Source organism: Diachasma alloeum, unplaced genomic scaffold (genome assembly GCF_001412515.2).
Source record: "Diachasma alloeum isolate Michigan unplaced genomic scaffold, Dall2.0 Dall_scaffold_01348, whole genome shotgun sequence".
NCBI classification, from domain to species: Eukaryota; Metazoa; Arthropoda; class Insecta; order Hymenoptera; family Braconidae; genus Diachasma; species Diachasma alloeum.
The window spans coordinates 27963-54568 of record NW_021681451.1 but is presented as its reverse complement, the minus strand read 5'-3'; the positions used below and the strand labels follow the sequence as shown (position 1 = coordinate 54568).

Sequence of the window (26606 nt, the reverse complement as noted above, 5' to 3'; positions counted from 1 at the left end):
CTTTCATAATAAATGAATAGGGAGTTTATTCAGAGGAAAACCTCCAGAAATTGAAAAAATATAACCGTCGCTTACACTCAATCGCTTTAATTCAAAGGGAAGCAATATCTTCTTTTCTTTCTGTCAAACTATTCTTGTCTTTTAAGGGATATTAATTTTTGAAATACTTTCAAATGTGTGAAAACTCAAATTCTATTCCTAATGATTAAATTCAATCGATTGTTTGATCGTTTTCTCAAACAATCAAAATTCAAGTGGAACAAATGAATTTTTTTGAAAAATCATAACTCGCTGAAAAAAAATCGAATCGCTCTAAAAATTTTATGAGAGTTTGATCTCATGTACTCCTTCTAAAAAATTGGCAAGACAATCGGAAACATGACATTTTTTTAAATTTCGGATTTTACGTGGAATTGCTCGGATATTTGTCTGTAGAATTTCGGTATTTTCAGTCTTCAAAAAATGCAGACAATTTGATATTTGAATAAAATAATTATATACATTGTAGTAATTCAAAAAGTCCACATTCGCAAACCGTTTCCATGTGTGTTATTATTGTCATCACATTTCGGATATTTTTGATTAACTTTCCTTTATTTTATTTGTTTCAGAAAGGAGTTATTCATCTTAGGTTAAGATGTCACACCACAGCGACGATAATATGTTAATTGCTACCTCGGACTCTTTCTGGGAGCCAGGCAACTACAAACGAACAACCAAGAGAATCGACGATGGTCACAAGCTCTGTGACAGCCTCATTGCTCTCGTTCAGGAGAGGGCGGAGATCGAGAAGAATTACGCCAAGGCACTAAAAGGCTGGTCTAAGTCATGGAATGAAAAAATTGAGAAGGGCCCGGAGTACGGAACTACCGAAGCCGCGTGGAAGGGGTCCCTCGTTGAGTCTGACAGGCTGTGTGATCTCCATCTCAGAGTCAAGGAGAATCTTTGTGATGATATTATACAACAAGTTAAAACATGGCAGAAAGATACATATCACAAGGTAATAGTTTCTAATTACTTCAATTAACCGAATATTTTTATAACAAACTTAGCATCCATTTCGGAGGTGGAGTTTATGGAAATCGTTGGCATCTCTACCAATAACAAAAAAAACTCATAACATTTTCTTGAAGGCTTCAATCAATTATACTAAAGGAGAAGACCAAATCTCGAAATTGCGATGTGTCGATTTTTTTTAATCGAATAAAAATATCGATTATCAAACAACTGTCGACTATCGATTAAAGAAAAAAATGACAGCTTGTGTTGATGAAGATTGAGCCATTGATGAGGTTAAAAAACTTTGCCGGGCGCGCGAAGTGCGCTTTATAATGCTAGTTCCTATATAATAAGAGAGAGGCATCGGGAATCTCGAATGAAAACTCGAATGCGAATCGATTCTGTGAAAGTCGAACTCGCATTCGCCGTTCGGTTAAGTGTGAGAACGAATGCAATGAAACGGATAATTGAGTATCGATTGTGTAAATATCGACATAAATATCCATCCTTATTATCCTTATATAAAGGAAAGCATAATGGCTGCCGAATGAAAACTCGAATTGAAGAATGTCGAATCGATTCACCGAAAGTCGAAGTCGAACGGACGTGTTCGATCATGAACCTATGAAACAGAAATAGAGTGTCGTTCGAATAAATTGCCACATGATGTTATCTTCAGAGTCATTGCGGCGGATGAAAGACGCATTCTCATGAGAACTTTCATGAGAATGAGCAATTCGGCCGCGACAGTGCTATTTACGAAAGCGCGCTAGAATTACATCAGTGCATATTTTCTATAATACACGCATTTGTTTATAATTAGTGGAATGGGAAATGATTTTTTGGTGATAAAAGTTACGAGCTGACAAGATTAAATTATAGATGATTAATGAACTTGAATGTCGAGAATGAATTGAAAAAAAAAATAGAAAATCTAAAAATATTCAATTTTAAATTTTTCATTCGATTTTGGTTATTCGATGGTTTGTTTAATGAAGTCAATACTTATATCACAAAATCAAATAATATTGATTTTTTTGACATGGAATTAATTTTTGGTGAAATTCTGAAAACGGAAGAATTCGTTATAATTCAGGAATAGTACATTACATGCCCGAGCCTTGGAAAACAGATCACCGTCCTCCACGTGCACGATTGCCTTCCGAGTCGAAGGCGAGGATGGGGTTTTTCAGGTCCCGTTACACGAAAAAAATTATTCTTTGAGTGAAACATTGATTGCTATTGGATTATTTATATAAAAAATGATTGTGGTCTTCGAAAATTGTGATTTTCCAATCATTTCATTAGTGTATTTCAGAAAGTCGACTTCATTTTTTCCTAGCAATTATACTGTTGAAAAAAATTGAAATTCATGGATAGTTCAGTGGTAATTTTTAGGAGCAAGACATTTAATTTAAATTGAGAGAGGAAAGTCATGAAATTTAAAAATTGACTGAAAATTTAATGGAATTCAACATTTCTTAACAGTATGAAAATAAAAAGTTGCTTGAATTTTCATTGAAAACGTGAATATTCTGCACCCAATTTCTTACTCTGTATTTTCGATTGATAAACCAACTATAATTGTTCTAATCATTTAGGTCGGGGGCAATAGAATGATTCAACTTTCTTAATGTTGCGCTTACTAAGGTTTTCTCCAAAGTTGATTAGAATCAATAACTAGAATTATGAGTTTATTATGATATTTTTTACATGAAGTGCAGAAGAATCTGAATGCACTACAGTGCAAATGATGATAGATTTTTTCACGTTGAACAAAGAATAATAATAATATAGGAATAAAAGAAATTCAGTTATGAATGAACAGCTGTGGCTCAATATTCCATAACAGTAGAGAACAGGAATGATGATATTTTCATAATATCTGACACATTAACATGAATTTCAGATTCACAAAAAAGAATCGAGCAGAAGTCAAATTGTCATTTTACGTTTTAATTTCCAAAATTTGGTGCTGAAAACATGAGGTGACAATATTCTAAATGGGGAATTATGTTGATGATATGAACAATAGATTAATTGAATTACCAAGTGAACTGATTGAAAAATTGTATCACGGTGTTGGCAAGCACTTTTACCAGAGTATCACCAAACATTGAATTTCGGCAATTTACTCTTCGAATTATGTTCGAGTAGAAATTGGATTGTAATTATGATTGAAATCTTATTCAGTGAGCAGAGGAATTAGCATATGCGCAGATTATTCATTGCAATATAAATATTTCATAGTTAATAAATTGAGGCACATCATTTTCATCAGTCGTACTGCTTTTTGCAATGACAATGATTATGAACAATGAATGGAAGAAAGGAATTCTGAGTCCGACGGGAATTGTGTTATAAATATGGTAAGAGAGCCCTTCAGCTTGACTAAGATAGTAATCAAAAGTCGAAACTATTGAAACTGATAATATGAAAATTTTAGAGTAGGTTTTATCTTTTATGTGAGCACTCATCAAGAGATTGTTAGAAATTGATAAATACGTGTTTCAGCTTCGTTACAAAATCCATCTCTAAGGGGGTGAATAGGGAATGAATTATAGAAACTTCGAGGAAGGTTGCAGGTTTCCAAAAAAATCAGAACTGTCAATTTTTTTCCCAAATGTAAGATAATTCGGGAGTTTTCCAAAAATTCAAGACAATTATGAGGTTTTCTGAAGAACTTAAAGACAATCTATGGAGTTTTTGAAAATTACAAAGCATTTACAATATCTCTCAAATATTCGAGGATTGTTGAATAAATAATGGGAAAACAATTGATAGGAAAGGGCGGCATTTCGCAAATAAAACTGATTCGAAGCAGTCATGAAAGCCCGAATACTGCACTCTGATTAATTGAAATACGAAAGGAGGAAATAATTTGGTAATTCTTCGGATTTTCTCCACAATTCCACAAAAATTTTCAAGTTTCTTGAAAAAAAGTCATATAAATTTCGAAAGATTATAGAAAATTTGAAAAAATTTCAGATGATTAGATGATGAAAGTTTGAAGTTTATGACATCGTCGAATAAAATTGTGAAAAAAATCATGAATGAAGCGAAGACACTTCGAATTAGCGAAAGAACATCAGAATTGACCCCATAATTTTTCTGGAAAAATAATTGAATACTTTTGTCAAGTTGTAAACGGAAATAAAGAGGGAGGCGAAGACAAAAAAATTACGGACTGTGAGAAATTTGATAATTGTTGTTTTGTACTCTGAATATAATTTTGATTACAATAGTAATTCAAATTTCATTCAATGAGGACGGAAACTCAGAATGAGTGGAGCACTTATTATAATATTGAAATTGAACAAGCAATGAACCGAAACGTATTGTTTTTATTAACTTTAACACTCAATAGACTAAAACGACGATAAATCATTAATTTTCGAAAGAAACAAAAAAAGCAAAGGCATTGCATAATAAATGGGCATCAACGTCGCGGCCGCTTGCGGCCGCGGCGGCGCTAGTATATATATAAAGGAAAGCGTAATGGCTGCCGAATGAAAACTCGAATGTAAGAATGTCGAATCGATTCACCGAAAGTCGAAATCAAACGGACGTGTTCGATCATGAACGTATGAAACAGAAATAGAGTGTCGTTCGAATAAATTCCCACATGATGTTATCTTCAGAGTCATCGCGACGGATGAAAGACGCATTCTCATGAGACCTTTCATGAGAATGAGCAATTCGGTCGCGACAGTGCTATTTACGAAAGCGCGCAAGGATTACAAATCGGATTTCTAACCTCGAATAAGAAACGAACACGTGTATACATTAAACTAGCACCGCCGCGGCCGCAAGCGGCCGCGACGTTGATGTTCTTTTATTCTGCTTTTTTTTATTGTTCCTGTTAGCAATTAATGATTCATCATCGTTCCATTATGCTGAGTGTTAACACGCACGAAAAAATTTCACACGAATTCGAGTGAAAGAGGGGGACCTCGGCTTCCGGTCTCCACATGAGATTTTCTCACAATCTGCTGCTACCCCCTCTTCCCCCCCCCCACGTGCGACGAGATGCCCCCCACCTCCCCTTCTCCCCTTCCCATCAACCTTTCATTCGTCCTCTTTCATTCCGTTCCCCTTCCCTGCCTCTCCCATTCCATCATCCACTTCTCCCCTGACCCTTGTTCATCTACTATCTCATTTACTCTTTCCCACACATCCCTCCCTCTTTCCTCCTCTTCCCTACATTCCTCCAAGACGTGTTTCCATGTCTTCCTCCTCTACCCGCATCCCCTACATCTGCTCTGCTCTTCCTTTTCCCATTTCTTCTCCCCTCTTAGCTCCTCCCCCAGCCTAAATCTCGCAACCCTATTCCACCTATCCTCTCCCCAGCTATTCTCCAAGTACTTCGGTATTCCCTCTACTGCCACCCCTTTATACCACGGATTAACTGAGTACCCCACAATCTGATGCAGGAAATGCTAGCATCCTTGAGTCTCTGGCGATCATCACTAAACGTACTGAGAAGCTGGACGCCCTTTTCACCCAACTTGACTCTGTTCAGTCTGAGCTTGCTGCTGTTAAGGTTAAAGTATCAACTCTTGACCAACTGCCAGCTCTGCTCAAACGTATGGATGATGTTGAAACGATTGTTACGATGCAACGTGATGAGATTTGTGGACTCCAGCAGTCTGTAGCTGATCTCACTGTGCAACTCANAGCATGGTGGAGGTGTTGCCATCTATTACCATGATTCTGTCAAGGCTACTACTATCTCTATGTCAAACACCGTCTGGGCGGGGAGGCCTGGACATGTTGAATATCTTTTTTGCGAGATCCGGCCTGAGGGATCATCACCTGTCTTCGTTGCAGCTATCTACCGCNTCTCTCTGAGCCCACACCGCTAGCTTTAGCAATTTTACGAGTGCTAAAACCTGATCTCAACCCCTCTGATGTCTCTAATGTTCGCTTCATGAGGAAATCTCAGGTTCACCCCGTACCTGCTGCCTCTGCCAGTGCTGTTACTCAACAACAGTGTTCCTCGTGAACGTCTGTCAATTGGATTGAACCTTGCTTCCCCAGAACTGCTCCACGCTATCATTACTGCTAAGAGAAACAAAGGGAAGCTGATGTTCTCTAACATTGATAGCTCTGGCTTGTCTCCTGCTTCTACACCCCTCAATCGGAATAGTGGTGATTATATCATCAACATCAATGAGCTGATCTCCTCCAAAACGTATCGACTGTTGGGTAAAGCCAGGACTGTTCTTAAATATTGTGGTTTCAAGTTCATTTGGACCAAGAATGATGCTGTGTATGCTAAACTCAAGGACGGTGATCTTGTGTACTCCATAAACTCTCTGCCTGATGTCGATAGAATTGCTGATCTACACCCCAAGCCTGCTTCCTGATCACTGGCTCCTGGTTCCTCATCTACACATCGTATGAACCTTCAACTGGATCTGCCCCTGGACACGCCTACTCCAATCATTACTCATCAACTCAATGTTTGTTGCCTGAATGTTAATTCACTCCGATGTCGACTTGATACAATTAAAAGTTTTCTCAGCTCGCAATCCTTGGTCTATCACGTCATTGTAGTAACTGAAACCTGGCTCTCTACTACCATACCCAGTTCAATCCTCAATATAGCTCACTATAACCTGCTGAGATGTGATCGCAATGAGCATGGTGGAGGTGTTGCCATCTATTACCATGATTCTGTCAAGGCTACTACTATCTCTATGTCAAACACCGTCTGGGCGGGGAGGCCTGGACATGTTGAATATCTTTTTTGCGAGATCCGGCCTGAGGGATCATCACCTGTCTTCGTTGCAGCTATCTACCGCCTCCCTCATGCTCCCTTCAATCATCCGGTGAACTTCACTGAGCTTCTCTCAACGGCTCTCGATGGCTACAGTCACAAAGTGATCATGGGGGATTTTAACGCTGACCAACTTTCAAACGACAATCCTGATGGTAAACTTGTCCGTTCGCTAATGAGTGACCTGTCATTGCAACTAGTGAATCATGATGTCACCCACTCTACTCTCACATCTTCCACTTTGCTCGATCTCTGCCTTGTTGATGAGAGTGACACAATCACAGGGTCGTTCACCTCTGATTGCCCAATGGCTGCTGGACATCACCTGATTTCTGCCTCTGTGGCTATCGGTGGCTGCAAGCCTCATGCCTCAGTCATCTCTAGTAGCCTTTTATCTCGTCTCCTGAGGGCTGATGTTATTGACAACTTTCAACGGTCACTCCAGAGTATTCATGTGCCTCAGTCTCCTGATCCCAATGGATTAGTGATGAACTTTACTAGCACCTTCATGGATTTGGTAGATGTCCATGCCCCGTTACGGCTCTTGACTGTGAATAACGCCAAGGCAGCTCCATGGCTTGATGATAACCTGAAGTTGTCGTATCAGCATGTGCAGTATCTGTACCGGAGATTCAAGCGCACCAGAACATCCCAACGGCTCCTTGAGTTTCGGCTGGCCAGACGACTCCACCTCTCCAAGCTTGCTGAGGCTCGTGCCAATTACTACTACTCTCGACTCTCTGGTCTGTCTGGTAGGGGCCTCTGGAAAGAGCTTCGCCATCTTGCTCTCATCCCTGGCTCGAGTTCTTGCCCAATTGTTCCTGCTGACGTCTTGAACTCCCATTTCGCAGCAGTTTCCACTGTGCCGTGTATAGATCCACCTGACCTGGGGTTAAATCCCTCCCAGTTTACTCCACCTACTACTGCTGATGATCACTCCTCTTCAGATTTACTGTTTTCATTCTCCGAAGTGAGCTGGCTGAATATCCTGGCGGCAATCTCATCGATTGCGTCGAATGCTACTGGTGCGGATGGGATATCACGGAAGATGGTCTTGAACACCTTACCAGCGCTAGCTGATATCCTTCCCACAATCATGAACCAGTCACTTGTGAGCTGCATCTTTCCTGATACCTGGAAGAGGGCCATCATTGTCCCAGTCAACAAAGTCTCTGCTCCCAAACACCCTGCTGACTACCGTCCTATCGCTCTGTTACCTTTCCTGGCGAAGGTCATGGAGAGGTTGGTGTATAATCAGCTTTCGTCATTCCTTCTGGAGCGTGGCTTGCTTGACCCTCGTCAGTGTGGTTTCAGGCGGGGCCACAGCACTCAGACGGCGTTGCTGAGGCTTGTTAATGACATCAGGAGGGGCATTGACGATCGAAAAGTTACCATTTTGGTCCTTTTTGACTTCTCCAAAGCCTTCGACACAGTCTCTCACTCTCTGCTACTGGCTAAACTCTCCAGGCTGGGCCTTTCTCCAGGTGCTGTGGCTTGGATTCGCTCTTACCTAGTTGGTCGTTCTCAAGCAGTAAAAGGCGAAAGTGGGCTATCTTCGTTCCTTGAAACTAATGCTGGTGTACCTCAAGGTTCCATCCTTGGCCCGCTGCTGTTCTCGCTGTTCATCAATGACATTGGTGACTCGGTCCTTGAAGCCCACCATCTTCTCTATGCTGACGACCTCCAGATCTATCTGGACTGTGATCCATCGGAACTTTCACTGGGAATTCGACGACTGAATGCTGATATCCTCAGGATCCAAGAGTGGGCTGCAGCGAATCGACTTCAACTCAATGTCGGCAAGACCAAGGCTATGATCCTTGGAGCCAAACGCTTCGTAAATGCTGTTGACGTAGCCTCTTTACCTAGCCTTGGATGCCATGGTGATTTCATTGGGTTTGTCAGCTGTGTGAGGAATTTGGGGGTCATGATCGACAGTAAACTGACCTTTAGGGACCATATCCAACTTGTCACCTCTAAGATTAACTCTGCGTTCTATCAGCTATACTGCTTACGTAGTTATACTGATGAACGACTCAGGAAACTACTTATCAACGCCCTCATCTTCCCTCACATCTTCTATTGTCTAGCTGTTCTCCAGGGTGTGGGCTCCGTGCTTGGTCTTCAGTTTCAGCGTCTTATCAATCGAGCCGTTCGATATGTCACCGGTACACCTCGTGATGCTTCGATCTCTGGAGCTCGACGAAGTCTTGGGTGGCTCACCATCTCGGGGTACAGAGATTACAACATTGGGACTATCATGTACCAGGTGTTGAGTACTGGTAATCCACAATACCTGGCAGAACTCTTTGCAGCATATTCGTCAAACAGACCTCGTCGACTCATCCTAGCTCAGCAGGCTCTTGTGGTTCCCAACTTCAGGACGGATACATACAGAGCCTCCTTGGCTGTAGCTGGCTCGGAGTTGTGGAATGGCATCCCTGCTGTCATCAGAGGCCTGCCCACCAGCTTAGGATTCAAATGTCAGCTTAGGTCTTGGCTGCGCACCCGGGTTGAACCCAGCTGATTACGTGTGATTTGATGAACTATCTCTTATGCTTATCTCTTTTGCTTTTCTCCGACTCACTTCATTGCCTGTGTGCTAATGCTACTGCTTTTCCATGCTATTTCTGTGCTTTTATCTCAATGTATCCTCTCTTATTTATAATCTCTCATCTGTACAATTTGTTTAAATTTCTAAACAATAAACTCCTTATTTTATCTTATCTTAATCTGTTCCCACCTCTCCCTCCCCTGCCTCACCCTCTCGATTACCTCCATCTGATCAAAATTTTCCTTCTCTTCCTTTCCCCCTGCTCTTTCCTCTCCTTTTGCTTCCAGGCCTCTTTCTTCCCTGAACTTTCTCCTTTTCTCCTTTCACCCTGATACCTCTCCTTTTTTCTCCCTGCTCTCTATCTGCTTCAAACACATCCTCGCCAATTTACTACCCTCCCCCCTCCTCAACTTTTCCTCGAATTTCCATGCCCTCTTCGCAGCCCTGCTAAGGAGTTTGTCCCTTTTTAACTTTTCCCTCACAAGGTAGCCTGGAGTAGACCTCAGCCCCATCTTGCATCTTCTCCATCCCCTCCCAGTCTTCCCACTCCCAAATCTCCGACCCATACCCCATAACCGACCAAATCAGAGTGTCAAACAGCCAAACTCTCCTTTTCCAGTCTTTCCTGATCCTTCTTTTCCCTATACCCCAAACCGACCCCATCATCTTCCCTGCCTTTGTTATCCTTGCACTGACTTGCCTCGCTTGCCCCCCTGTGCTTTTGAACCAGTACCCTAAGTAGCAAAATTCTCTCACTTCTTCCACCTCCCTTCCCCCCAATTTCCACACGTCCCTCTCCTTCTCCTTCTTTGGTTTCTTCTTAAATACCATCATCTTAGATTTATCCACGTTTATTGTGAGGTCCTTCTTTATGATGTATTCCCCCATCTGGCTTATCATAATTTTCATTCCTGCCTCGTCCTCCGCTATTAGCACCATGTCATCAGCATATGTCAGTGAAAAAATCTTCATGCTTCCCAATGCTACTCCCTCCCTCCACTTGCTCCTCAAACATTCCTCCAGATCCGCTAATAACACATTAAATTACTCCTTACTCCTCTCGCCGTCCAAAACTTCTCCGACACCTTCTCCCCCATCCTGACCTTACTCGCCGTCTCTACGTATATCTCCTTTATCCTCTCAATCAAGCCTTCCGATATTCCCCTCCTCTTCATCACTTCCCATAAAACCCCTCTGTTTACCGAATCAAACGCCGCTTTCAAGTCTACGAAAAACGCTACCAGCTTTCCCCTTTCCTTCGCGAGCTGCTTGTTCACTAAATAATTTAAAACATATATGCTATCAATAGTTCCCATTCCTTTCCTGAAACCTGTCTGATTATTCGGCACAATTTTCTTTTCCCTCCCTTCTCTCTCTAATCTCCTTGTGATAACTGTTGCGTACACCTTATATAACGTGTGTATCAACGTGACCCCTCTATATTCCTCCACCCTTTTTCCTTCACCCTTTTTCACGATTGACGCTAGCAATCCTTCCTTCCACTCCTCCGGCCATCCCTCCCCCTTCCAGACCCTATCACAGACCTCCCATGCTACCCTTCTTACCCTTTCCCCCCCGTCTCTCCAAATTTCATTCTCGATTCCATCTTCTCCCGCGGCTTTTCCTCCTTTCAAGTTAGTTATCGCTTCCTCTACTTCCCTCCTCGTTATCCCCTCTACCTCATACAGTGGATTCATCCTCCTCTCCTGTCCCCTCACCTTCACCTCTCCCCCCCTAATAGTCCCATGAAATATAGCTTCCATTCCCTCATTTCAATATCCTCATTGATTCCCTTCCACACTCCCCTCTCCCTGTTTATTACCTCCCAGACCTTTCCTTCTTCTATCGCTCTTACCACTTCTCTCTCGAACCTTACTAGTTCCTCCGCTTTCTTCTCCTCACATAACCAGGAGTATTGAAGTTTCTTTTCCCTATACGCATCCCTATGCCCTCTTCCTTTCCTCCCCCTTCTTAGCGCCGTTCTCACTTCTTTCTCCAGCTCACTGCATTCTTCGTCCCACCAGTCCCCCCAGCCTTTTCTCTTCCTCCTCATTTTTTCCTCTCTCTTCCTTAATCTGCTTCACTTTTAGCCTCATTTCCCCCAGCATTTCATCCACCGTGCCCTCCTCTCTCCACTCCGACGCTTCCAGCCTTCTTCTAAGTTCCTCTCTTTTTTCTTTATCCCAATTCGCAACCTTTATCAATTTCATGCCTCCTTTTCGTTTTGTTTTTCCTTTTCCCTTCCCCTCCCCTCCTCTGATTTCAGCATCGCCTCCAGCGGGAAGTGATCAGAGTCACACCTCTCCACCACCTCGAACCTCTCTATTCCTTCTCTTCCTTTTCCCTCCGTTATCAGGTAATCTATTACTGATCTCACTCCTGCCCTCTCAAACGTGAACTCCCTTTCTTCATCTCCTGTAAAATTCCCATTCAGAATTGACCAGCCCGTTTCATTCAGTATTCTTACCAAAGCTTTCCCCCATTTGCATACTTCCCTCTTATCCAATGAATTCCTTTTACTACTTTTCACTCCCACCGCATCCTCGCCCATTACTCCGCCGTATCCTGTCTTCATGTTAAAGTCCCCTCTTATCAGCACCAAATCCTCCCCTTGCTCTTCCATTATCGCTTTTATCATTTCCAGTTTAACCTCCGCGTCATCGTTTACATACGCTCCCAACACTCTCCAGTTCCTTTCTCCTAATCTAACCTCCCCCTCCACCCACCACTCAACCCCTTGCTCAATCGTCTCCATTCCTCCCCAACCCTCTTCGCATAGCTCTTTCTTTATCCCCATCATCATTCCCCCTATCCATCTCCCCTTTTTCTTGTCTCTTTTACCCACTTGCACTTTCCATCTGAATTCCTCTGGCACGCGCCTCTTTATTCCCTCCCGCCCCTTCCTATCCAGCCACGTTTCCATAAGAACTACCACATCCCATTCCTTCAAACTCTTCCAAAAATCCGGGTCCTTTCTTTTCGCCCCTTTTCAGTAATAGGGACGCTGAATGACCCTTCAATTTATCTCAACCGCAAGTCAGGGGACCAGCCATCCAGTTAGTATAGAGATCAGCGATTTTCCCCCGCTGGGGCCATAAGGACTATATCTAGTTAGTATAGAAATCAGTGACCATGACGCTTGCGGTGGCCGCCATGACAGTGCTCTTTTATTAGATAGGAATGTGCCCATGAGACCCATGAGGAGTGCACCATGCCACTTGCGGTGGCCGCCATGACAGTGCTCTTTTTTTAGGATAGGATACATCAGTGCATATTTTCTATGATATACGCATTTGTTTATAATTAGTGGAATGGGAAATTATTTTTTGGTGATAAAAGTTAAGAGGTGCACGAAGAGAAATGTGCGAGAAAAATTACCGTGCTCACACAGTAAAGTATGGGTTCAGATGGTCTTTCCAGGCGAAATGTACCGCAAAGAGTAGGAAAAAGTATTGTTGCACGAATCATTTTTCGGATAAATGCGGGGAAAAATTCTTGTGCAGCACGGTAAAATTGAAACGACAGTGAATTTTTACGAGAAATACGAGAAAAATTATGACACTGGCACCCTCCCCCACGTGCTTGCAATTATACTGTTGAAAAAAATTGAAATTCATGGATAGTTCAGTGGTAATTTTTAGGAGCAAGACATTTAATTTAGTTTGAAAGAGGAGTGTCATGAAATTTAAAAATTCACTGAAAATTTAATGGAATTCAACATTTCTTGATAGTATGAAAATAAAAAGTTGCTGAAATTTTCATTTAAAACGTGAATATTCTGCACCTAATTGCTCACTCTATATGTTCGATTGATAAACCAATTATAATTGTTCCAATCATTTAAGTTGGGGGCAATAGAATGATTTAACTTTCTTAATGTTGCGTTTACTAAGGTTTTCTCCAAACAAAGTTGATTAGAATCAATAACTAGAATTATGAGTTTATATATCACATTTTTTACATGAAGTGCAGAAGAATCTGAATGCACTACAGTANTAAGGACTATATCTAGTTAGTATAGAAATCAGTGACCATGACGCTTGCGGTGGCCGCCATGACAGTGCTCTTTTATTAGATAGGAATGTGCCCATGAGACCCATGAGGAGTGCACCATGCCACTTGCGGTGGCCGCCATGACAGTGCTCTTTTTTTAGGATAGGATACATCAGTGCATATTTTCTATGATATACGCATTTGTTTATAATTAGTGGAATGGGAAATTATTTTTTGGTGATAAAAGTTAAGAGGTGCACGAAGAGAAATGTGCGAGAAAAATTACCGTGCTCACACAGTAAAGTATGGGTTCAGATGGTCTTTCCAGGCGAAATGTACCGCAAAGAGTAGGAAAAAGTATTGTTGCACGAATCATTTTTCGGATAAATGCGGGGAAAAATTCTTGTGCAGCACGGTAAAATTGAAACGACAGTGAATTTTTACGAGAAATACGAGAAAAATTATGACACTGGCACCCTCCCCCACGTGCTTGCAATTATACTGTTGAAAAAAATTGAAATTCATGGATAGTTCAGTGGTAATTTTTAGGAGCAAGACATTTAATTTAGTTTGAAAGAGGAGTGTCATGAAATTTAAAAATTCACTGAAAATTTAATGGAATTCAACATTTCTTGATAGTATGAAAATAAAAAGTTGCTGAAATTTTCATTTAAAACGTGAATATTCTGCACCTAATTGCTCACTCTATATGTTCGATTGATAAACCAATTATAATTGTTCCAATCATTTAAGTTGGGGGCAATAGAATGATTTAACTTTCTTAATGTTGCGTTTACTAAGGTTTTCTCCAAACAAAGTTGATTAGAATCAATAACTAGAATTATGAGTTTATATATCACATTTTTTACATGAAGTGCAGAAGAATCTGAATGCACTACAGTAAAAATGATAGATTTTTTCACGTTGAACAAAGAATAATAATAATATAGGAATAAAAAAATTCAGTTATGAATGAACAGCTGTGACTCAATATTCCATAACAGTAGAGAACAGGAATAATTATATTTTCATAATATCTGAAACATTAACATGAATTTCAGATTCACAAAAAAAAATCGAGCAGAAGTCAAATTGTCATTTTACGTTTTAATTTCCAATTTGGTGCTGAAAACATGAGGTGACAATATTCTAAATACGGAATTATGTTGATGATATGAACAATAGATTAATTGAATTACCGAGTGAACTGATTGAAAAATTGTATCACGGTGTAGGCATGCACTTTTACCAGAGTATCACCAAACATTGAATTTCGGCAATTTACTCTTCGAATTATGTTCGAGTAGGAATTGGATTGTAATCTTATTCAATGAGGAGAGGAATTAGTATATGCGCAGGTTATTCATTGCAATATAAATATTTTATAGTTAATAAATTGAGGCACATCATTTTCATCAGTCGCACTGCTTTTTGCAATGAGAATGATTATGAACAATGAATGGAAGAAAGAAATTCTGAGTCCGACGGGAAAAAAGGCATGAACATTGCAGCCGGAATTGTGTTGAAAATATGGAAAGAGAGCTCTTCAGCTTGACTAAGATAATAATCAACAGTCGAAACTATTGAAACTGATATGAAAATTTTAGAGTAGGTTTTATCTTTTATGTGAGGGTTCATCAAGAGATTGTTGGAAATTAATGAATACGTGTTTCAGCTTCGTTACAAAATCCATCTCTAAGGGTGTGAATAGAGAATGAATTATAGAAACTTCGAGGAAGGTTGCAGATTTCCACAAAAATCAGAGAACTGTCAATTTTTTTTCAGAGATAATTCGGGAGTTTTCCAAAAATTCAAGATAGTTATGAGGTTTTCTGAAGAACTTAGAGACAATCCATGGAGTTTTTGAAAATTACAAAGTATTTCCAATATCTCTCAAATATTCGANGCAATTATACTGTTGAAAAAAATTGAAATTCATGGATAGTTCAGTGGTAATTTTTAGGAGCAAGACATTTAATTTAGTTTGAAAGAGGAGTGTCATGAAATTTAAAAATTCACTGAAAATTTAATGGAATTCAACATTTCTTGATAGTATGAAAATAAAAAGTTGCTGAAATTTTCATTTAAAACGTGAATATTCTGCACCTAATTGCTCACTCTATATGTTCGATTGATAAACCAATTATAATTGTTCCAATCATTTAAGTTGGGGGCAATAGAATGATTTAACTTTCTTAATGTTGCGTTTACTAAGGTTTTCTCCAAACAAAGTTGATTAGAATCAATAACTAGAATTATGAGTTTATATATCACATTTTTTACATGAAGTGCAGAAGAATCTGAATGCACTACAGTAAAAATGATAGATTTTTTCACGTTGAACAAAGAATAATAATAATATAGGAATAAAAAAATTCAGTTATGAATGAACAGCTGTGACTCAATATTCCATAACAGTAGAGAACAGGAATAATTATATTTTCATAATATCTGAAACATTAACATGAATTTCAGATTCACAAAAAAAAATCGAGCAGAAGTCAAATTGTCATTTTACGTTTTAATTTCCAATTTGGTGCTGAAAACATGAGGTGACAATATTCTAAATACGGAATTATGTTGATGATATGAACAATAGATTAATTGAATTACCGAGTGAACTGATTGAAAAATTGTATCACGGTGTAGGCATGCACTTTTACCAGAGTATCACCAAACATTGAATTTCGGCAATTTACTCTTCGAATTATGTTCGAGTAGGAATTGGATTGTAATCTTATTCAATGAGGAGAGGAATTAGTATATGCGCAGGTTATTCATTGCAATATAAATATTTTATAGTTAATAAATTGAGGCACATCATTTTCATCAGTCGCACTGCTTTTTGCAATGAGAATGATTATGAACAATGAATGGAAGAAAGAAATTCTGAGTCCGACGGGAAAAAAGGCATGAACATTGCAGCCGGAATTGTGTTGAAAATATGGAAAGAGAGCTCTTCAGCTTGACTAAGATAATAATCAACAGTCGAAACTATTGAAACTGATATGAAAATTTTAGAGTAGGTTTTATCTTTTATGTGAGGGTTCATCAAGAGATTGTTGGAAATTAATGAATACGTGTTTCAGCTTCGTTACAAAATCCATCTCTAAGGGTGTGAATAGAGAATGAATTATAGAAACTTCGAGGAAGGTTGCAGATTTCCACAAAAATCAGAGAACTGTCAATTTTTTTTCAGAGATAATTCGGGAGTTTTCCAAAAATTCAAGATAGNGGAAAAATTCTTGTGCAGCACGGTAAAATTGAAACGACAGTGAATTTTTACGAGAAATACGAGAAAAATTATGACACTGGCACCCTCCCCCACGTGCTTGCAATTATACTGTTGAAAAAAATTGAAATTCATGGATAGTTCAGTGGTAATTTTTAGGAGCAAGACATTTAATTTAGTTTGAAAGAGGAGTGTCATGAAATTTAAAAATTCACTGAAAATTTAATGGAATTCAACATTTCTTGATAGTATGAAAATAAAAAGTTGCTGAAATTTTCATTTAAAACGTGAATATTCTGCACCTAATTGCTCACTCTATATGTTCGATTGATAAACCAATTATAATTGTTCCAATCATTTAAGTTGGGGGCAATAGAATGATTTNTTTTCTGAAGAACTTAGAGACAATCCATGGAGTTTTTGAAAATTACAAAGTATTTCCAATATCTCTCAAATATTCGAGGATTGCTGAATAAATAATGGGAAAATAATTTATAGGAAAGGACGGCATTTTGCAAATAAAACTGATTTGAAGCAGTCATGTGAGCCCGAATATGGTACTCTGATTAATTGAAATGAGAAAGGAGGAAATAATTTGGAATTTCCTCGGATTTTCTCTACAATTCCACAAAAATTTTTAAGTTTCTTGAAAAAAATTCACATAAATTTCAAAAGTTTATAGAAAATTTGAAAAAATTTCAGATGATTCATCAAAGTTTCAAGTTTATAACATCGTCGAATAAAATTGTGAAAAGGATCATGAGTGAAGAGAAAACACTTCGAATTAGCGAAAGAACATCAGAATTAACCCCATAATTTTTTTAGAAAAATAATTGAATCCTTTTGTCAAGTTGTAAACGGAAATAAAGAGGGAGGCGAAGACAAAAAAATTATGGACTGTGAGAAATTTGGTAATTGTTGTTTTGCACTCTGAATATAATTTTGATTACAATAGTAATTAAAACTTCATTCAGTGAGGACGGAAACTCAGAATTAGTGGATCACTTATTGAAATATTGAAATTGAGCAAGCAATGAACCGAGACACATTGTTTTCATTAACTTTAACACTCAATAGACTAAAGCGACGATGAATCATTAATTTTCGAAAGAAACAAAAAAAGCAAAGGTAGAATAAAGGGGCTTGCGGCCGCGGCGGCGCTAATATTTAAATAACTGAGGAACTGCTGAATGATTCTGGTTCAGTATCTAATCAGATCTATGATTTATGAGAGCGAATCCACCAATTCTGAATATGAAAAATTGCCTCAAAATTTTCAAGCTTTTTTTCTATTTTTTATCGAAAGGGATAGTCCAAAAGAAGAAAAATGAACGCTACCAGAGCTCTCTAATTCAATTATTGGTCGAGATATTGAAGTTAAAAAATTTGTTTTCTTCTAAAGCCGAGATATTGAAGTTGAAAAATTTGTTTTCTTCTAAAAACTTTTTTTTTTTATTCTGATGATATCTAAGAACGATAAAAAAAAATTGAACCCATAGATTTCGACGGAAATGTTCTCAGCTTTTCAAAAAAAATATTAATAAAAATTTTGTTTTTCTTTGCATTTCATCTCTGAATTTGTGAGAGCACCAAAAATGAAAATATATTTTTGTTAGAAAATATTCTGAACTTTACGATGAAAAACTAAGAAAAGATTGGGGAACGACCCCTAATGGCTTTTTAAAACTTTCTTTTTCAATTTTCTATGCCAAAATACAGAGATACATAAAAAACAATATTTTTTTCGAAAAGCTGAGAAAATTTCCGCTGAAATCTATGGGTTCAATTTATTATTTCAATTAATTCGAATTGAAAAACAAAATTTTTAGAAGAGAACAAAATTCAAACTTCAATATCTCTGCTAATAATTGAGTTAGAGAGCTCCGGTTGCGCTCATTTTTCTTCTTTTGGACTCATAGTAGTCTCCCCTTAATTAACAAAAGCACAGTGACTTGTTTCAACATAATAACATTCATTTATGGGGAATGGTTGATTTAACACTAACAATATCAAATCTAAGGCAGCATAATTTAATTTCAGTCTATGATGACTCTGAAAGAACGAAAAGAAATGGAGGATGCATTTAAAAAAGCGCAAAAACCCTGGGCAAAACTCCTTCAGAAAGTTGAAAAGACAAAAGCTGAGTACCACAACAGTTGTAAAACAGAACGCACCGCGGCCAATATGGAGAGAAACGCCTCAGCAGACAGTTCGCTCTCGCCTGATCAGGTACTACCTCTAATCTCTAAGCCTTACACCGAAAAATAAAATGCAAACAAAACGAAACGAAGATAGTAAACACATAATTAAATACTGAAATTAAACGTTTCGCTTATTATGAGTATGGAAAAAAAATCTTCAACATCGAACAAACTTGAACATACTTATTCAAGGATCATTTTTGTTATTCATAAAACAATCACTGAATACCGGACAAAAGTCTTTTGTTGAAGATTTAATTCATTTAATTTAAACTTTGAATCAAGTTTATTCATAAAAATCACTACCACAGTTTTTACAACACGTGTGAACACATGTTCTCCTGCACCTATAAATCTCAAAAAATAGTTAACTCGTTTTTCACTAGAAAAAAAAACAACTTATTTGCTCTAGCAGCTGCCACGAGCTACTGGCTCTGATAACGTACGTGTCATAACAAACAAAAAATATTTGCATGAGATCCATGGTCTTTGTTCTATATCTTTCTCTCCTCTTTCCATATTTCCATGTGAATGCATGTTTGAAAACATAAGATGATTATTATTCATCATTAGTTTTGCTTCAGACAAATTAGTTAAAAAAGTTAATCGAATGAATTTGGCACATATCTCTGAATCTACTAGGTTTAAAGGAAAATTTCAGATGATTTTCTTCCAAGCCTAGTCTAGAAAAATAATAAAAGTAAAAATTAAAAAATACTGACTAGTCTATCAATTTGTTCACCAAAACAGATCTCATAATTCCTCATGACGCTGAAACTAGCGGGAGACCGTAGCGATGTGGTGGGGGACTGTACGGCCCCCACTACCGCCACTCACTGTACGCTCCCATCTCGTTAAATTACAAAAATTAATGCAAAGCAAAGCCGTGAAAAATTAAAAATATTGTCTATTTGTACCTGAGGGTTGGGGGAAGACTAATGGGGGGGGAGATATATCGGCGCACTCAGTAGGGGATTTTTAATTGATTTTTACAAATCCGAGTGAAAAAAAAAGAATTATAATCAAACGCAAACACTTGGGGTCAATTTTTTTTTTTTTTGAAAATGCACCGGGTGGGTTAGGGTTGACCCCCATTTGGAATTTTACCGGTGCCCTAATTAGGGAATTTTTCATTAATTTTTGAAAATAAATTTCACCAAGGCCTCGGGGGAAAAAAAAGATAATAATCCAACGCAAACACTTGGGATCAAAATTTTTTTTTTTTGAAAATGCACCGGGGGGGCTTATGAAAATCCTTCGGCCGTCCACACAATTCGGAATTCACAAAAAAAAATTAAAAATCCCCTGATTAGGGCACCGGGAAAATTCTTAATGGGGATCAACCCCCAACACCCCCGGTGCATTTTCCACAGAAAATTTTGCCCCCAAGTGTTTGCATTGGATAATTACCCTTTATTTATCAATTTGTTCACCAAAACAGATCTCATAATTCCTCTCTAAGCCTCTTCATTTTGAAGATATTTACAATTTTTGGAGAAAAATGAGATAATTGTTGTTCATAATCAGTTCCAATTTATGAAAATTAAAAACAAAGTATGAGCTTCATCATTTCTGATATGAGAAACTTTCATGAAAATTTTTGGGAAGTAAATTTTGCCTAAATTGGCATGTAAAATTCGGCCTTTTTAGATGCCAATAAGTGGATGTCGTGCATGGACCAACCGATTACTAAAGTTACTTAGGAATACTAAGATTGGTGACATTAAGTTTGTATGTATAACAACTGTCTGCATGTCGCATGATTATTAATGTTCTTCTCTGTGCTTTTTTTCCCTTTTTCTTTCGTTGGTTTTCCTTCCAGAGAGCACAACTGGTAAGCAAAAAAAAAAAATTAAAAACCCGGTCAAGTACGTCCGCCATATTTGAAGCTATTAAAGAGTCGCTGAAGAACTCAATAATATTTCTTATGAAAATTCCATTTGAAGGAAATATCAATCAATTTACTGGAAATGACTGAGGGCTTTTGATGGGGTTTTCTTCAGCGTCTCGTGAAGTTGACATTGGGATTTAGTAAATTGTGGATGAAATTTTTCTTTCACTTATATCAAAGCACTGGAAGTTTAATTGTATTGTGTGAAGTGTTTTTTGTAATCTACTAGATCATGAAGATGGTTTGGCAAATATATCTGAAAAAAGGAGATTCAGAGAAAAATATCAGAAGATCTTGTTCTGATGATTTTCTCGACTCCTCTCCCTTTTGCAGATATTTGAAAAATTCTGGATTTATCTACTCACTGATTTCATTTCATTCGAGAAAAAAATCTCACGTAGCAAAATACATTTCGCACATTTTCTCTTGTTTTTCGTAATTTACTCTATTCCATACTAACTTTTTAATGATAGTCATGTTTATGCATTATAATTATTTTGAATATTCCAAATCTCAGTTGAATGGGAATTTTTCATGTTGTAATTCAATGACTCATGAATCAACAATCAAATTCCATCAACAGGTCAAAAAGATGCAGGACAGAGTACAGAAGACTAAAGAGGAGGTGCAGAAGGCGAAGGAAAAATATGAGGCCTCACTTCAAGAAATAAATCAGTACAATCCCAAATATATGGAGGAAATGACGCAAGTGTTTGAAAAATGCCAGGAGATGGAGGCACAACGACTGCAATTTTTCAAGGAAGTACTATTTGGCATTCACAAGTGTCTCAACATATCACAGGATCCAGTGTAATTATAGTCATCATACACTCTTTACAACAGAAGAATGGGGAGAAACAATGGCTCACACTTATTTTTCTTTCAGTCTTCCACAAATTTATGAGGAATTTTATCATACGATTAATAATGCTGATTTTAAAAAGGACCTCAAGTGGTGGTCTAATAATCACGGGGTCAACATGGCCATGAACTGGCCACAATTCGAGGTAATCATTATTGTCAATCAGTTTCATCTAGCATGATTGATTTGTCCAACTTATTCTGACGAAGTGTTTGACCATTTATTTTTAACGGTTCAAGTGTTCTTTTTTTCAATCAGAGTAGTCGTTATATTTAGAGATTAACAGCATGGATTAGCTCCATTGAACATGTTATTCCGATATATGATTAATGTGTTGAATTTAATTTTCTTAACTTGGATTCTTTAAAATTTAGAAATAACTTAGTTGAAGAGATTCTGTTGGTAACCACGATATGAAATATTACAACACAAGCAAAGTGGTAAAATCTAAATCCCGATTTACCCGTATCGCAAAATATTTACGGCTGTTCTGGAGATTCTTCTCAACTGTATATAAAAATTTGTTACATCCAGAACTGTTGCACATTGATGACTCAAAAATTTTCATGTTTGTCATCAAATAATTAATTTGTGTTTGACAAAAATATTGAAAAATAGAGTTGGGATGATTGCAATCCGATTAGATTTCATTCCTGCTATGTTGACAGAAACATCATGAGCCCCAATATTAGATCTTGGAAATTTATGTATTTCAGGCAATAATACGTCCATTCAAGAGAGAAAATGGTTTCAGCCATTAAAATTATTAACTAAGCTCTGTAGTGAGTGGTGTTAAAGGAAATAATTAAAAACCCCTTTTTTACAAACCAGGCGCTTCTTACATAATCAGCTGCTAAACATCGATTTTCAATTCGACTTGATTACTTCTATCACTCCACCGTGGAATAACCTTTCTAAATTCTGTTTCGGATTCAGAGTAGTTGGAGTAGGTCACCATTAGAATCATTTCAATGATAGAATTTCAAATATGTGATAAAAATATATATTTCATATATATATTTCATAGCTATAGCTATGAAAGAATCGATATAGAACTTAGACAATTTTGGAATGGCTTTGCATGTCATTGTTTTTGGTCACTGCTGTATTACAACAGGATTACACAGAGGAATTCCGTGAAATCACCAAAGGATCAAAATCAAAAGAGGCGCTACCAGCTGGCTCCATTACCCTCATCAATCAACGCCCAGTTGGAGAAGACCTGCATGTAATATTTTATATTTTATTCGTTATCATATTCTTTCATTTGACATTTTCATTAAATTTTTGAGGCATGGATGCATTAAAATTATTAAAAAACTAGTTGCAATTCCAATTGAAAGACCAATGCCAAGTATTATGAAGCTTTATGAAGTTTTCTTTTCTCTCTATTGTCTTCTAATTTACGATCGTTTGGGTATAGGATTTCCCACCAGTTAACAATAAAGCTAAAGCAAAGCCACCAAGTGCTAGAATGATACCAGAGAACAATGGAGAGGGTAAAACGGATACGTTAGGATCGACGAAACAAAGTTCAGAGAAGAATAATCATGATGGTAACTCCATCAACAGATCTTCCACAATTACGTGAGTAACTTTTAATTTACGATAATTCAGAGAACTATTGTATTTAACATAGTGTATTTAGCCGTCAAGTGGTGACACGATTTGTAAGTGAACTTATCTCATTTTATTATTAATCAAATTAACTCGAGAATGGGGTTTCTCGATACCAAATATCCTGGAACATTTCTTACGGCAAATGTTCGCCGTCATATTGAAATTTCTTCATTACTCGATTAACAAACATTTCATATTTGATTCATTACCTGTTCAAAAGATAAATTCCAAATCACTTTTTAAATATCTTCGAAAAAGATTAAAAACGTGTTAGACCGTTTATAAAAGCCGAACGGTTGAAGGAATCGAAAAATCCTTTACATATGATATTCACACAGATAAAATACATGTCTAAAATTCCCAAGCCAATTGGAGGTCCTAAGGTTCCTCACATCACGAGTTAGCATGCACGGACAGAAAAATATTAGAATTTTTGTAGTGAATCTCGGAGAAAAATTCATGGTGTTGCCCCAGAATCGAGATACAAAATCTCGCAAACACAAAAAATATCACTAGCACATGAAAATTTGATACGTTAATACGCAAAATACCGTTATCCAAATTTTCAATAAATTTTTAAAAATAGAAGAAGCTCAACATTTATCCACCAGACAATTTTGCAATGACGTAATTTTTGGGTCCCTGCGACGCGGGAAAGGAAAGGGGGATGATACCAATATGCATGCAGCTAGAATTTTCAAATAAATTGGAGTCAATTGAGGAGGTTTGAAAGTTACCCTGTGGGATAAAATTTAGCTATGACACTATTTTTTGGAACAAAGAACTCTTTTTGACGTGCTTTAGAGGGGGGTGGTACCAATACGCATGCAGCTAGAATTTTCAAATAAATTTTAAATTATTTAGAAGGTTCGAAAGTTACCCTGTGGAGTATGCATTAGCAATGACGCAATCTTTTGAAACAAAAAAAAATGTTTTCCGAAGATCGGCAAGCTCCCTTCAAGCATGCCGCTCCCTACCCTGGCGGAGGCATTTTGATGGACGAGCATACGAATAATTCTGCAACAGTACAGGAAAAATTCAGTGTCGACATAATAAAATTTCGAAGCCCTCTTATATTAAATACAGGGGCACTATCAGTTTTTCTGAGAATCAACGAGAAAATAGAAGGAGCCACAAATTTTCATGTGCTGCCGAAGAATTTTTTCCCTACCGTCGTAAAACTTTAGGTGGTTTCCTTTACAAATTCATGGGGGCATGTGAATAATTCTCATGGAGATTCAGATTTTTCCGGTACTCCCCTAGAATAACTACGGTGTAATTCATTTGTGCTTCGTTTCCGGTGCTCAGCATATTAATTTTTCTCGGATTTTTTTCTCCGTGTGGAACGCCCCGTATACAGGGTGTCCCAAAATAGGTGACCAAAATTTAGCGACAAGGATATCAGCACCTTTTGAGTTGATTTGAATTGGCTAAAAATGGATAAAAACTTCTCTTCTGCCTCTCCCTCGCTGATCACACCTTCTTGGATCCAGAAATTAAATTCTCATGAAATATTATGTTTCGTAACGAGTGCAAAATAGTATATTTCGTAACGAGTGCAAAAAAGTGTTTTTTGGCGAGTGGGAGGTTTATATCACGAGCCGAAGGCGAGTGATATAATCCCACGAGCTAAAAAATATTTTTTCACGAGTTATGAACAATATTTTTCATCACAATGTGGCGGAAATTGGACTTTTAGGCACGCGGAGCGTGCCGAAAAGTTCACTTTTCGTCACAGCGTGATGAAAAGTATAGTTCGACACATGTGAGACGGGAATTTTAAGCTCGTGCGGTTGGCAGCCCTCAGCTCCGCCTCCTACCGTCACTTTGCGGGCATTTCTTCCATCTATCGGACAATTGTCGGATTCCGGCTCGGAAGAAAGATGGTGGTTTTGACTGGATGAAGTCATCAATGCCGGACTTCTTCAGGATATCAAAACTGGGTATCCACCAGGTGATGTTGTAGCGCCCGGAAAAGGTGANGACAGTGGCGCCTTTTTGAAATAACGAGCGCCAAACTTCGAAATGTGGATCCGTTAGCCGCTAAACCTCTGATGAGGACTCCATCGATGTTGACTCGTTCATTTTTTGAATAAATGGGTTGAAGGTGTATTCCAGAATAAATCAAAACACTAGTGCTTAGGAGAGCACATTAACACTATTTATTTCAAACTTCTAATTTAAACTTGAAATCTTTGGTAGACAAATACACTTGATAAAACTTTTATGGAAAACTTTAAGAAAAACTAATCGAAGAGAGAAGCTGGAACAGTTGTCGGAACAACAGCCACGATGGGACTGTCTCTAACTTAAACTAAAAATCTAAGCGTTGGGTCCATACACCCCCACTGGACCAAAAGTTGCGCGCGCAATCTTGGCCCGGAGTAAAGGGAAGAGGGGTAACTTAAAAGAGAAATCGGGAAGCGAAAGAGGGAGAAAGGGGAGCGTGTGACGTCAACAGTATTCCCTCTTGAGGGGTCTCAGGCCCTTCAGCTCCGCGATACAATGAACAAAGGAGACTCAACACTCAACACGTGTGGAACACGTGAATCAGAGAGACTTTCTAAATATCTCAGAACCGAGACTTAACAATTTTACGACCGTAACCGTCGAGTTTATTTTCTCTCTATATTTCAGAATTTCAAGAAAAGTATTGTTTTGAGGAATTTTGGAGAGCCGTAAATATACGAAGTAAACTCAAGTACTTGACATTTATTATTTCCGGCAACGGTTTTTCTCACGCCTGCGAAGTTGTTTTTCGTCCCCTGTTCATTGTCCTTTCATTCTCGACTTTTCTCAGTATTTAAAGATTTTACGTTATTTAATTAATTTTTTATATTAATTTGAATATCGCGGACAAAGATGGCTGATCATTGCTACCAACCATCAAAATCAGCGTCAAGACATCACACGTGGACATATGACGCTGAACTAGCAGCCAAACAGGGACGTATCATGGCTCCCCGGGGCCCCGGGCACCCACATCCCAAAATGTGATAACCAGGCCCGGGATTTTGATTTAACTAAACTTGGCCGCGGTACCGTAGCGGAATCTCGGGGAATATGGACCGAACAAATGAACAAACCGTCAATTTTTCGAAAAGTTGTGAAAATGATGGTTAACCACGTGGCGTGCTGACAAGTTCACGAGGTAAGTGTAAATAAGAACCTAAAAAATATTATTTGCGTGTGAATGATGCCGAGGCTAATGGAAGTGAAGTAGCAGGAGTAGGGATCGGTTAACGAGGACCATATCCAAAGAGGATCTTTGACCATATCCCAGGTGATTCTCAATTCATTTTTCTCAGTCGTGAGGGGGTAAGTGGGGTGCAGGTGAATGCAAAAATTTTTTCATCACAATTTTTTTTTTATCCCTAAATTGATCACCCCATGCGAGTGAACTGCCGCAAAGCTTATTTTTATTTTTTAATATCAATGAGACGGCTGAGTGAAAAATTCTGAAAAAAATCAA

The 26606-nt window shown here is 38.1% G+C and overlaps 1 protein-coding gene across 1 annotated transcript in view; it reads left to right on the top strand.

Annotated features, from left to right (window-relative positions):
• Positions 1-611: 611 nt before the first annotated feature.
• Positions 612-26606, top strand: part of LOC107046386 (protein kinase C and casein kinase substrate in neurons protein 2) — a gene marked incomplete at its 5' end in the record, with an annotated part of 46353 nt that continues 20358 nt past the window's right edge. Inside the window, 7 exon segments of the mRNA XM_015268995.1 lie at positions 612-1000; positions 18601-18789; positions 19174-19203; positions 21236-21462; positions 21539-21659; positions 22632-22742; positions 22938-23101. Coding sequence (XP_015124481.1) covers positions 638-1000; positions 18601-18789; positions 19174-19203; positions 21236-21462; positions 21539-21659; positions 22632-22742; positions 22938-23101 — 1205 coding nt within the window.